The 13,645-nt window shown below is 53.7% G+C and overlaps 1 protein-coding gene across 2 annotated transcripts; it reads right to left on the bottom strand.

Moving 5' to 3' along the window:
• Positions 1-7,024: 7,024 nt before the first annotated feature.
• Positions 7,025-13,538, bottom strand: LOC129130301 (Fanconi anemia group E protein-like). Of its 2 annotated transcripts, XM_054648677.2 has the most exons (12): positions 13,401-13,538; positions 11,790-12,039; positions 10,729-11,341; positions 10,602-10,646; positions 10,258-10,317; positions 10,035-10,178; positions 9,832-9,955; positions 9,260-9,335; positions 9,081-9,147; positions 8,860-8,985; positions 8,659-8,753; positions 7,025-8,507 (listed from the first exon to the last, which is right to left on the bottom strand). In XM_054648677.2, exons 2-12 carry the CDS (start codon positions 12,011-12,013, stop codon positions 8,504-8,506), a joined length of 1,578 nt encoding a protein of 525 aa, XP_054504652.2. In that variant the 5' UTR covers positions 12,014-12,039; positions 13,401-13,538; the 3' UTR covers positions 7,025-8,503. The 2 variants fall into 2 exon arrangements, with proteins under 2 accessions (XP_054504652.2, XP_054504653.2); XM_054648678.2 differs by lacking the exon at positions 7,025-8,507 and having other exon boundaries at positions 8,655-8,753; positions 13,401-13,530.
• Positions 13,539-13,645: the final 107 nt, after the last annotated feature.

The following is a 13,645-nucleotide window of genomic DNA, read 5'->3' as shown; positions in this document are numbered from 1 at the left end:
TTGGGATGAAATACAACAAAACACTGATATGGATATAAAAAAAATATAGAATTTTAAGAGATGTCTGTAACTTTCTGGAATTTCTATTTTCCCTGCACCAAACACTGTCCAAAAAACCACAGAACCAATGGATCCAAGGGAGGCAGCAGATTTTGACATTCCCATCAGGTACAGAGGATGAAGGCAAGGTAAGAACGTGCCAGGAACAGGAAAAGTGGGGAATTCCTGGATTTTTTTCACAGGGAATTGTTTGCTTTGGGAGCATAAAGCAAATCCAAGGGAAGGCTGGAAATTTACAACAGAACTCTCACTGCAGGGACACAAAACCCAGCCTTTTATTGGGATAAAATACAACAAAACACTGCTGTGGATATAAAAAAAAAAAATAGAAATTTAAGAGATGTCTGTAACTTTCTGGAATTTCTATTTTCCCTGCACCAAACACTGTCCAAAAAACCACAGAACTAATGGATCCAAGGGAGGCAGCAGATTTTGACATTCCCATCAGGTACAGAGGATGAAGGCAAGGTAAGAAAGTGCCAGAAAGAGGAAAATTAGGGAATTCCTGGATTTTTTTTCACAGGGAAATGTTTGGGAGTTCTTGAAGCAAATCCAAGGGAAGAGGAAATTTACAGGACAAACCAGCACAGCCCTCACTATGCAGGGACAACTCCCCCCAAAACCAACCTTTTATTGGGATGAAATACAACAAAACACTGCTGTGGATATAAAAAAAAAATAGAAATTGAAGAGATGTCTGTAACTTTCTGGAATTTCTATTTTCCCTGCACCAAACACTGTCCAAAAAACCACAGAACCAATGGATCCAAGGGAGGCAGCAGATTTTGACATTCCCATCAGGTACAGAGGATGAAGGCAAGGTAAGAACGTGCCAGGGACAGGAAAAGTGGGGAATTCCTGGATTTTTTTCACAGGGAGATGTTTGCTTTGGGAGCATAAAGCAAATCCAAGGGAAGACTGGAAATTCACAACACAACTCTCACTGCAGGGACAACTCCTCCCAAAATCCATCCTTTTATTGGGATAAAATACAACAAAACACTGATATGGATATAAAAAAAATAGAAATTTAAGAGATGTCTGTAACTTTCTGGAATTTCTATTTTCCCTGCACCAAACACTGTCCAAAAAACCAAAGAACTAATGGATCCAAGGGAGGCAGCAGATTTTGACATTCCCATCACCTACAGATGATAAAGCCAAGGTAAGAAAGTGCCAGAAAGAGGAAAATTAGGGAATTCCTGGATTTTTTTTCACAGGGAAATGTTTGGGAGTTCTTGAAGCAAATCCAAGGGAAGAGGAAATTTACAGGACAAACCAGCACAGCCCTCACTGTGCAGGGACAACTCCCCCCAAAACCCAGCCTTTTATTGGGATGAAATACAACAAAACACTGCTGTGGATATAAAAAAAATATAGAATTTTAAGAGATGTCTGTAACTTTCTGGAATTTCTATTTTCCCTGCACCAAACACTGTCCAAAAAACCACAGAACTAATAGATCCAAGGGAGGCAGCAGATTTTGACATTCCTATCAGGTACAGAGGATGAAGGCAAGGTAAGAACGTGCCAGGGACAGGAAAAGTGGGGAATTCCTGGATTTTTTTCACAGGGAATTGTTTGCTTTGGGAGCATAAAGCAAATCCAAGTGAAGGCTGGAAATTTACAACAGAACTCTCACTGCAGGGACAACTCCCCCCAAAACCCAACCTTTTATTGGGATGAAATACAACAAAACACTGCTGTGGATATAAAAAAAAAATAGAAATTTAAGAGATGTCTGTAACTTTCTGGAATTTCTATTTTCCCTGCACCAAACAGTGTCCAAAAAACCACAGAACTAATGGATCCAAGGGAGGCAGCAGATTTTGACATTCCCATCAGGTACAGAGGATGAAGGCAAGGTAAGAATGTGCCAGGAGCAGGAAAATTAAATTCCCCTCTTTAATGTGAAGTAAAAATCTACAAACAGAAGAGGAAGCAGGTAAGGAACCACTGCCCATTACCACAAGTAAACTGGATGAAAATCACAGACTATCTGCTACCTCCAGCCTAGGAAAGGTCTCAGACAAAGCTTCAGACCAGTCCCTTCCCCATCACTGCTCCTAAATCAGGACAAGGACAGAGCCAGTCCTGGCACTCCCGCCACCCTTGGCCAAGGTTCTGCTGATCTGTAAAATCTGACTGATGTTTTGTGTTGCATCCACCCCTCTGCGCTGTTCAGGATGGATTCCAAAGTTCTTGAAAGGGTCAAGACGAGTCAAAAGTGAAGTTTTCTGTGCTGCCAACCTCCTTCGTTTGTGGAATCGTGACACAAAGTAGTCCCACTCGGTGCTAGGAGGGCGGAAGGCGAAAACGCGGGGGCGCCCCCGGTATCGCGCTGCGGCGGGGGGGGGGGGGGGGGGGATCTCTCGGTGCCCCAGGTATCGCGCTGCGGCGGGGGGGGGATCTCTCGGTGCCCCAGGTATCGCGCTGCGGAGGGGGGGGGATCTCTCGGTGCCCCAGGTATCGCGCTGCGGAGGGGGGGGGATCTCTCGGTGCCCCAGGTATCGCGCTGCGGCGGGGGAGGGGGGGGATCTCTCGGTACCCCAGGTATCGCGCTGCGGCGGGGGACGGGGGGGGATCTCTCGGTGCCCCAGGTATCGCGCTGCGGAGGGCGGGGGGGATCTCTCGGTGCCCCAGGTATCGCGCTGCGGCGGGGGAGGGGGGGGATCTCTCGGTACCCCAGGTATCGCGCTGCGGCGGGGGACGGGGGGGATCTCTCGGTACCCCAGGTATCGCGCTGCAGGGGGGGGGGGATCTCTCGGTGCCCCAGGTATCGCGCTGCGGCGGGGGGGGGATCTCTCGGTGCCCGGCTCCTCAAGCTCCGGCAGAGGCAGAGACGCGGAAGGATACATGCAGGGCGCTGCTGTATCCGCCTGCTGTGGTGCCGTGTATACACCCGGTGGCGGCGGAAGCGGCGTGACAGGGCACGGGCATGCCGGCCGTGGCCGGACAGCGGCACGCAGCGGCTCGGAACCGGGACCGGGCTGTACCAAAACTGCAGCGAAAGCAGTGGGGGGGGGCGGCGGCGGCGGCGGCGCCGTGGAGAACTGCGCATGCGTGCCGCTGATCCCGGAAAGGGCGCTGTGGTTGGATGAGGCGGCGCGGAGTGATATCGCTGGTGCGGCGGTTATGGCAACTGCGCATGCGCGGGGCAGGCGGCGGGCAGCGGCGGGCAGCGGCGGGCAGCGGCGGGCAGCGGCGGGCAGCGGCGGGCAGCGGCGGGCAGCGGCGGGCAGCGGCGGGCAGCGGCGGGCAGCGGCGGGCAGCGGCGGGCAGCGGCGGGCAGCGGCGGGCAGCGGCGGGCAGCGGCGGGCGGGCCGGGGGGTGCGGGAAGCGGCGGAGCCGCGGAAACGGGGGACGGGGCTGCGGCTGCGGAAGGGAACGACGGGACGGCCGTGGTTGCAGGAGGCGGCGGAGCCGTGCCATCCGGCAGCTCTGAAGGGGGAGCCGCGGTGGGGAAGGCGCGGCTTGGCCCGCCATGGAGCGGCAGCGGCAGGAGCGGGAGGGCGACCACGGGCGGCGGCGGGGCGGCCGCGTCAGCGGGAGATGATCCCGGGGCGGCGGGAGGAGCGGCGTGGAGGCGGCGGGAGGCTGCCGCGGGGGGGCCATGGCGGGCGGTGGGGGAGTCGGCGGCTGGAGCGCGGCGCGCAGCCGCTGGGGGCTGGGCTGGCTGCTGGCCCGGCGGGCAGGGGCGGCGCCAGGCGCGGGAGAGGCAACGTGCACGAGGGGCCGCGCCAGGCGCGCTCGGCACCGCAGATCCGGGAGCCACAGGAGACTGCAAAAATGCAGCAGCGACGGGACTTGGGCCGCCACCGGCGCTGTGTCGGCAAAGGGGGCGAGGGGGACTTGGGGGCGGGAGGAGCGGCCGCACCCGCGGGTAGCGGGGGGAAAGCGGCAGGCGCGGGAGAGGGGGGGCGGGGCCGCGGTAACGCTGAGGGGCGGGGCCCGCGGTAGCCGGGACAGCAGGGACCAACGGGATGGCAAAGGCGGGGATGGCGGGAGCGGTGGGAGGGGCCGGGGGGGCGGATATCGGGACCGCTGGGGCGGGGCGGCACGGGCGAGCAGCGCCGCGGGTGCCGGAGCTGTGCGGTCCGACGGGGAGGTGGGGGGCGTGTCCCGCTGGAGACTCGCGGCGGCGAGGGGCGGAGTCGCAGGAGGGGCGGGGCGGTTGCTGCGGGCTTCCCCCGTGCGGCAAACGCAGCTCAAGCAGCGCCCGGCAAGCTGGTGCCGGCTCCGCGGCAGCCACCTCCCGGTGGGAGATACTAATAAAGTGCTTGATACAAACTGTGTCCCAAAGTCTCTGGTAAACACGGCCAAACAGTCAGCATTTGGTTTTCATAACTCCTGTTGCAGTAATTTAGCTTTACGACAATCGCGCTTTATGGCGCCTTTCACGACAGTCGCGCTTTACGACCCCTTTCACGTCAATGCTGCTTTACGACCCCTTTCACGACAGTCGCGCTTTACGGCAGTTTTGCGACAGTAGCGATTTACGACCCCTTTCACGACAGCCGCGCTTTACGGCAGCTTTGCGACAGTGCTGCTTTACGGCACCTTTTACGGCAGTCGCGCTTTACGGCACCTTTTACGACAGTCGCGCTTTACGGCACCTTTTACGACAGTCGCGCTTTACGGCACCTTTTACGACAGTCGCGCTTTACGACACCTTTTACGACAGTTGCGCTTTACGGCACCTTTTACGACAGTCGCGCTTTACGGCAGCTTTGCGACAGTCGCGCTTTACGGCACCTTTTACGACAGTCGCGCTTTACGGCACCTTTTACGACAGTGTTGCTTTACGGTACCGTTTACGACAGTCGCGCTTTACGGCACCGTTTACGACAGTGTTGCTTTACGGCAGCTTTGCGACAGTGTTGCTTTACGGCGCCGTTTACGACAGTCTCGCTTTACGGCAGCTTTTACGACAGTCTCGCTTTACGGCACCGTTTACGACAGTCGCACTTTACGGCACCTTTTACGACAGTCGCGCTTTACGGCAGCTTTGCGACAGTCGCGCTTTACGGCACCTTTTACGACAGTCGCGCTTTACGGCAGCTTTACGACAGTGTTGCTTTACGGCACCCTTTGCGACAGTTTTGCTTTACGGCACGTTTTGCGACAGTGTTGCTTTACGGCACCTTTGGGACAGTTCTGCTTTACGGCACTGTTTACGACAGTGTTGCTTTACGGCACCTTTTGCGACAGTCGCGCTTTACGGCACCTTTTACGACAGTCGCGCTTTACTGCACCTTTTGCGACAGTGTTGGTTTCTGGGACCTTTTACGACAGTCGCGCTTTACGGCACCTTTTACGGCACTTTAGGGTTTTTATTTTGTTTTTCATTTATTTTTAATTAATGTTATTTTAAAATTTTTGGGTTTAATTTAAATTTTATTTTTAATTTTTCTATTTTTAAAGCTTTTTTTATTTTTTTATAATTATTTTAAATTTATTTTTAAATTTTTTTTTTTTTTTTTTTTTTTTTTTTTTTGTGCTGCCCTGTGCTTTACGGCACCTTTTCCGACTGTCGCGCTTTAATGCAGTTTAGGGTTTTTATTCTGTTTTTAATTTATTTTTAATTAATTTTATTTTTAAAATTTTATTTTTAATTTAAATTTTTTTTTAAATTTTTTTTATTTTTAAAGGGTTTTTTAAATTTTATTTTGTGCGGCCCAGTGCTTTATGGCAGTTTCACGACAGTGGCACTTTACAGCACTTTAGTGTTTTTATTTTGTTTTTCATTTATTTTTAATTAATTCTATTTTTTGAATTTTATTTTTAATTTTTCTATTTTTAAAGCTTTTATTTTATTTTGTGCTGCCCGGTGCTTTACGGCAGTTTTACAACAGTCGCACTTTAGGGGTTTTTTTTTGTTTTTCACTTATTTTTAATTAATTTTATTTTTTAATTTAAATTTTATTTTTAGTTTTTTTATTTTTAAAGGGTTTTTTTTTTATTTTATTTTGTGCTGCCTGGTGCTTTACGGCAGTTTTATGACAGTCACACTTTACGGCACTTTAGGGTTTTTATTTTGTTTTTCATTTTTTTAAAATTAATTTTATTTTTTAAATTTTATTTTTAATTTTTCTATTTTTAAAGCTTTTATTTTATTTTGTGCTGCCCGGTGCTTTACGGCAGTTTTACAACAGTCGCACTTTAGGGGTTTTTTTTTGTTTTTCACTTATTTTTAATTAATTTTATTTTTTAATTTAAATTTTATTTTTAGTTTTTTTATTTTTAAAGGTTTTTTTTTTTATTTTATTTTGTGCTGCCCGGTGCTTTACGGCAGTTTTACAACAGTCGCACTTTACGGCACTTTAGGGTTTTTATTTTGTTTTTCATTTTTTTTTAATTAATTTTATTTTTTTAATTTTATTTTTAATTTTTCTATTTTTAAAGCTTTTATTTTATTTTGTGCTGCCCGGTGCTTTACGGCAGTTTTACAACAGTCGCACTTTAGGGTTTTTATTTTGTTTTTCACTTATTTTTAATTAATTTTATTTTTTAATTTAAATTTTATTTTTAGTTTTTTTATTTTTAAAGGTTTTTTTTTTTTATTTTATTTTGTGCTGCCCGGTGCTTTACGGCAGTTTTATGACAGTCACACTTTACGGCACTTTAGGGTTTTTATTTTGTTTTTCATTTTTTAAAAATTAATTTTATTTTTTAAATTTTAATTTTTCTATTTTTAAAGCCTTTATTTTATTTTGTGCTGCCTGGTGCTTTACGGCAGTTTTACAACAGTCACACTTTACGGCACTTTAGGGTTTTTATTTTGTTTTTCGCTTATTTTTAATTTATTTTATTTTTTAATTTAAATTTTATTTTTAATTTTTCTATTTTTAAAGCTTTTTTAAATTTTATTTTGTGCTGCCCGGACCAGCTCAAGCCAGTGATTGTGGTGGTGTTTGACGGTCCCCAGGACAAGGGAAGAGATGAGAATCTTGACTTCTCCTAATAGAAGCCTGATTTATTATTTTATTATTGCTATTATATTAAAAGAAAATGGGATATTAGAACTATACTAAAAGAGCAAGGAGACATCAGAAAGCTGGTAAGGAATGAATAATAAAAACCTGGGACTGCTCACAGCCCTGACATAGCTGGACCATGATTGGTCATCAAGTAGAAACAATGCACAGGAGACCAGTCCAAGATGCCCCTGTTGCTAAACCACCTCCAGCCCACACTCCACAGCCAGCAGATCCTTATTGGTTCCACTTCTGTTCTGAGGCTTCTCAGGAGAAAAATCCCAGCAAAAGGGTTTTCATCAAACACGTCAGTGCCAGGTGATGATGGCACAGGCAGCATCAGCTGGCAGAGGTCACTGTGTCATCCCTGCCAGCCCAGGTGTCACAGCAAGGAGGAGAGTTCACCCTGCAGTACAGAGCTTTTGGGTTGTTTGTCACTAGGCAAAGGCAAAACCAGGGCCAAGAAGGCTCTTGCCACAAGGCAGTGGTCACCTCCATGTGACCAACAGCCACAGCCAGGCAGAGCACTGGGGACAATGACACTGAGGTCACTTGGTAGAAGCTCTGCAGGGAAACTGCAAAGATCAGAGCCTGCTGCCGAATAAAGCCAGAAGAGCAGGCTTAGACCTTTGATGATCATGGCACAATTTCTATTTATGTCATGTTTTGGGCAGCCCTACAATAGCTTCACTTTACTCAGCCACTAACTCAGTGGAATGCAAACACATCAACAATCTGGCTCCCTGGAGGTTTCCATCCTCCAGCTAATGTGGATTTTGAAGCCTCATCAGTCCACTGCCACCTAAAATAGCTTAAGTGATTCTTATGTGAAGAAACCTGGCTCTCAGCCTTAAGAGTGTCACCTAATGCTTCAGACTTTCCTTCCTCTGGCTGGGATCTGAACATTACTGAGCAAACCTGGAGCAGTCACACATGCATATTCTAATTCTCCTTCTCCCTTTGTAGATGTTTGTGGATTTTTAAATAGTTCCTGAAATATGCAATGCTTCAAAGCCTCCATTGAAACCCCAGCTCTACCTGCCTGAGTTCTCTGTCCCAACCTTTTCTTCCCAGTTCTCAGACCAGGAGGTGCCTGGATGAGGTTTCCAGTGGGTACTTTCAAAAATACAGGACAGAACTTTGAGCAGAGTCATGCCACACAAGCACTATTAGGGCCACGAGCAGTGTCATCATCACCAGAAACGTGTCACACACAGCAGGGCCCCTCACGGGCCAGGCAAACAGGAAAGAAAGGTGGCTTTAAAGCAGAACACTCAAATTTCCCAGCTAAATTCAGCTGGAATTCAGTTAAATGCTGCTCTCCTGCACCCAGAGATCTGTAAATCCCAGCAGATCAGATACACAAAGCAGCAGCCCAGCCTGCACCACTGCCTGGCTGTTGGGGAGGAACGTGCACAGAGCTCGTGCACACCAGGAAGCTGCCCCCTCACGATTCCTTTGGGCGATCACCTGAGGAAAGACAAAAATCAGGATGAGGAAAGTCACTGCCATACCCAGCTCTGCACAGCTCTGGCATGGCAGGGGTGGCACCTTCTGCTTCCAGACCCTGGGGCAGCCCAGGGTGCAGAGGCTGCCATGACAGGGACCTGTCCCCACTCACCTGGCCCCTTCCAGCACAGCCTGCAGGGATTTCTTCAGCACCGCAGTGCTCCGGTCCAGGACAGCAGCCAGGCTGCTCCTGTGAGCTGGGCTGACCTGGGGCGGAGGCAGCACCAGCTCAGGGCCCTGCCCTGCCAGGAGCTCACCTGAGAGCTCTGGGCTGGGCCCCAGCAGCTGCAGGAGCAGCCCTGGCTGGGCTCACCTGGCTCTGGTACACCGTGAGCACGGCTGTCACCAGCCTGGCAAAGTTCAGTGACGTGGCAAAGGCTGGAGCCTGCTGGCACAGAGTCAGGACCAGCAGATCCAGGAGCTCAGGGGACAGCACCTCCTGGAAAAGGCCCAGGGGCAGGTAAGAGAATGGGTCCTTGCTCCAGCACTGCTGGAGTCACCAAGGACACCCGTGGGACAAGGGGGGCTCCTCACCTGCCGCCCCAGCACGGCCTGCAGCACTGGCAGGAGCTTCTCTGACAAAGGCACCTCCAGGACTTGACTGCAAGGACAGTGAAGAGGAAAGGTGCTGCTCTGTGGCCTGGCTGGTGCCCCCAGGCAGGCTGGACAGTGAGGCCAAAGCAGAGCTGCCAGCCCTGTGACCCCTCACTCACCTCAGCACCAGCTGCACAGAGTGGGGCTCCAGGCACTCCTCCACCAGCTCACACAGCAGCTTGGTCTGCTCAGCACCTGCAAAGCAGCAAGGGAGAGCCTCCAGAGGCTGCCAAATCCATGGGGAGGTGCCTGGCCCTTCCTGGCACCTCTTCACAGGTGTATGTGCCAGTCAGGACAGACAGAAACCACCCAGTGCCTCCTCCTGCTGCTGAGGATAATCCTGCTTCCTTTGCCCAGCTGCAGCAAGGGTTTAAACAGCTCCAGTCTCTGAGAAAAGGGGACACTGTGGCAGGGGTTCCCCCTCTCCTCACAGCAGCACAAGGGGAGCTCTGCCCTGAGCATTAGGAGCTGCCAGGAACCCCCAATCATGGAGGGATGGGAACTGTCCTTTGGGAAAAAATAAGCCAGAAGCCAGCCTAGCCAGCCCTCCCACTTCATCTGTAAACCCATCTCCCATCCCAACCCCCAAGTGTCCACCTGCCCAGAAAAAACCAACCCCAGGCGTCCATGGTTCCTAACATGTGACAAATGCCACCCACAAACAGCCACGGCTCCCAGCAGCCCTGCACACCTTCCCCTGGCCCCTGCAGCACTGCAGCCACCAGCACACGGCACAGGGAATGGGAATACTTGGAGCAAAACGAAGTCAGGGCAGCCATGAGGTGTCGGGAAGGCGGCTGGGTGAGGGCCAGGACCTGGGGACACAAAAGGCAGGAGCTGGGGACAGTGGAGAGGGGAATGGGGAGCAGGAACCTCCGCTGCCATGACACGTACCCGCCTGAGGAAGAGCTGCTGTGCCAGGATGGCTGCGCTGGTGTGGCTGAGGGCAGGGCTCAGAGGCAGCAGCCAGCTGCAGAAACGCACCAGGGAGGGCTCTGGGCACGTGGAGAGCTGCAGGAAGGAGCACAGCCCCTCGAGCTGGGGTGGCACAGGGCATGGGGCATTAGGGACAGCAGCAGGACCCTGCAGCAGCTGCAGCAGGGGTGCTGGGGCTCACCTGGCTGGGGGTGCAGGTGTTCAGGATGCTCAGCTTGGAAGGGGTGTGCAGCTCGGAGTGCTGGAGAGAAACACTGTCCTGAGTAAAGCACCAAAGAAACCAGAATACAAAATACAGCTCCAGGGCTTCTCCCTTCCCCTGTGTCTGTCAGGGCTGAGCCCACAGGCAGCCCCTCACACCTGCAAGGTGCAGGCAGGTGTTGGTATCCCAAGCCCAGAGGAGGTGCCAACAGGGCTTTTTATCCCCATCTGTGAAATCCAGCTCCTTTTCCACCCCTCCCGAGGCCCTGGCACCAGCCTGTATAGAGCATCAGCTCCAGGAGAGGGACAGAAGCAACCACTTACACTGGACTCCTGCAGCAGCAGCATTTTCAGCCCCTGTCCATGCACCTGAGGGAAATGAGATGAAGGAATGGGAATCAGGCAGTAAAGGCTCCCTGGCTGGGAGGGGACAGCAAACCCTACCCAGTACCTGGACAAAGGACTGGACCTCTGCTGCCAGCTCTGTCTGGGAAATCCTCCTGGGCTCCCCAGCTGCATCCTGCTGGGAGCTGTCCTGAGCAGCCTTATCTGTGCTCTGAGCAGATGTGTCCCCTGAAGGCTCCTCAGGCACCTCCTCTTCCACCTCTGCCACATCTCCACATTCCTGGGGCTCAAATGCCACCTCCTCCAGCAACAACCTCTTCCCCTCTCTCTCACTGTCCAACTCCAGGCTCTCCTCAGACACTTCTTTACATTTCCCACCTTCAGGCAGAGAGTCAGGGGCACCAGCCTGCTTGCTGAAGCACCAGCTCAATTTTCTTTGTCCCTCTGGTTTCTTCTGGGCAATTTTCTGGCACAGGCCCCTAAGCTGCTGCTGGCACGCAGCAGAAAGGGCAGTGGGATGTGGGGAGCTCTCCTGTGCCCTTGGTCCCTGCTGGAGCAGATCCCCCAGTGCCTGCACCCAGGGATCCACACGGGAACGCTGCTCCAAGGCCTGGAGCAGCTGGTGAAGGCAGTCCCGTGGCACCGCATCCTGCACCACCAGGAGCAGGGAGAAGAGGTTCCTCTGGCACAAAACGGGCAGCAGCAGCAGCCGTGGCTTGCTGGAAAAGGAGAGGTGAGTGGTCAGAGCAAATCCCCTGTCCTGAGCCCAACCCACCCCGTGGAGCAGAGTCCCACAGCACCAGGGAGCAAGAGGAGGCACCTGATGCTTTTGCAGACACGACCTGGGGCACCAGTGGGTCACTGCTATGATCCCAGCTTCATGTATGGACCAGGAAAGTGGATTTTTACAAGGATCGAGGGCCATTGGTTGTTTCTGTGGATTTTTATGAAGATTGAGGGCCATTGGTTGTTTCTGCATGCGGATATGAGGATGATGAGAATGGATAGGGTGAATGATCCTAAGCAGGCTTTGATTAGGCCGGAATGGAGGGCAGTGGCAGTTTGGGTTGCTATTAGTTGTAGGTTGTGCACCTGACACCCAAAATCGTGCACCTGACACCCAAAACTCCCGCAAAACACCGAGTTTTAGAAACGTATCCAACTCACACAGCCAGGGCGTCCTCTGGCCCCTCCAGCGAGGGCTCCTCGGCGCACAGGGCTGCGGTGAGAGCCGGCCAGGGGAACGCCAGCCCCGCTCCGTCCCGGGGCCGGCTCCGCTGCAGCGCCCGCAGCGCGGCCATGGCCCCCGCGGGGCCGGAGCACAGGGAGCGCAGCAGGAGGCGGCACGGCCGGGGACACCGCGGCAGCCAGGGCGGGCATCGCGGCTCCATCGCTGCGGCCGGGGCTGCACAGCCGCCTGCGGGACACGGGGACACCGGAGACGGTCACACACACGGGGACAGCCGGACATGGGGGACAGCCGGACAACGGACACAGCCGGACACGGATGACAAACAAAGGGAACAGCCACACACGGGTCACACCTCCTACCAGAAGGCACCCCCACCCCGTTAATCCCTGCCCTTATCCCAATCGAAACAACCCTACTAATTCTCCCATTAGCACTGGGTGCGCTCCTAACAGCCAACCTCACAGCAAGCCACCTCCTCATCCAGCTCATCTCTACAGCTACCACAGCCTTGTCCTCCACAATATCAGCGGTCTCACTCCTAACCTTACTAGTGCTCTTCTTAATAACTATTCTAGAAGTAGCGGTAGCGATAATCCACGCCTATGTTTTCGTACGTACAAGAAAATATCTAACTCCCAATGGCACACCAAGCACATCCTTATCACATAGTTGACCCTAGCTTGACCAGACACGGGTCCCACTCGGGAGGCACGGGACGATCAGGACCTGCCTGTCCATGCTCGGCGCCCACCCCGGCATCAACCCGGGCAGCTGCCTTTACCTCTCCCCAGCCGAGGATGCGGGAGAGCACCGGGAGTCCCTCCGTGCCCTCCATCACCCCTTGGCTGGCAGCCCCGCACGCACCCCCAGCCCAAGGCCGATCCTTCCCCTCCCGGGGGCGCTGCTGGTGCGGCTCCCCCGGGCCCCGAGCACCGCCTCGGTCAGTGCCGGGCACACTCGGGGCAGGCCCGGGCACACTCGGGGCAGGCCCGGGCACACTCATTCAGAACTGGCCCCGCACATTCACCCGCAGCTGTCCCGGGCACACTCACTCAGAGCTGTCCCGGGTACACTCACTTAGAGCTGGCCCCGCACACTCACTCAGAGCTGGCTCCGCACACTCACCCGTGACTGTCCCGGGCACACTCGGGGCAGTCCCGAGCACACTCGGGGCAGTCCCGGGCACACTCACTCAGAGCTGGCCCCGCACACTCACTCAGAGCTGTCCCGGGCACACTCACTCAGAGCTGTCCCGGGCACACTCACTCAGAGCTGGCCCCGCACACTCACTCAGAGCTGTCCCGGGCACACTCACTCAGAGCTGTCCCGGGCACACTCACTCAGAGCTGGCCCCGCACACTCACCCGCGGCTGTCCCGGGCACACTCGGGGCAGTCCCGGGCACGCTCACTCAGAGCTGGCCCCGCACACTCGGGGCAGTCCCGGGCACACTCAGAGCCGGCCCCGCACACCCACCCGCCGCTGTCCCGGGCACACTCGGGGCAGTCCCGGGCACACTCACTCAGAGCTGGCCCCGCACACTCGGGGCAGTCCCGGGCTCACTCAGAGCTGGCCCCGCACACTCACCCGCGGCTGTCCCGGGCACACTCAGAGCCGGCCCCGCACCCTCACCGCCGCCGTTCCCCCGTCCCCGCCGCGCTCCGCCCGCTGCTCGCGGGCCCCACGGCGCCGCTTCCGGCCCCGGCCCGGAAGCGCAGCCGGACCGCGCTCAAAGGAGCTCATTATGCAAATATCCCTTAAATTCCAACCCAAACACCGTCTCCCCCCCCTCGCCCCCGAGGGTGGATCCCGCAGCCCACAGGTCACAGGCA

Source organism: Agelaius phoeniceus, chromosome 25 (genome assembly GCF_051311805.1).
Source record: "Agelaius phoeniceus isolate bAgePho1 chromosome 25, bAgePho1.hap1, whole genome shotgun sequence".
NCBI lineage: Eukaryota > Metazoa > Chordata > Aves > Passeriformes > Icteridae > Agelaius > Agelaius phoeniceus.
Note: the sequence above shows the minus strand (reverse complement) of the source record. Positions and strands in the feature narration are given on the sequence as shown.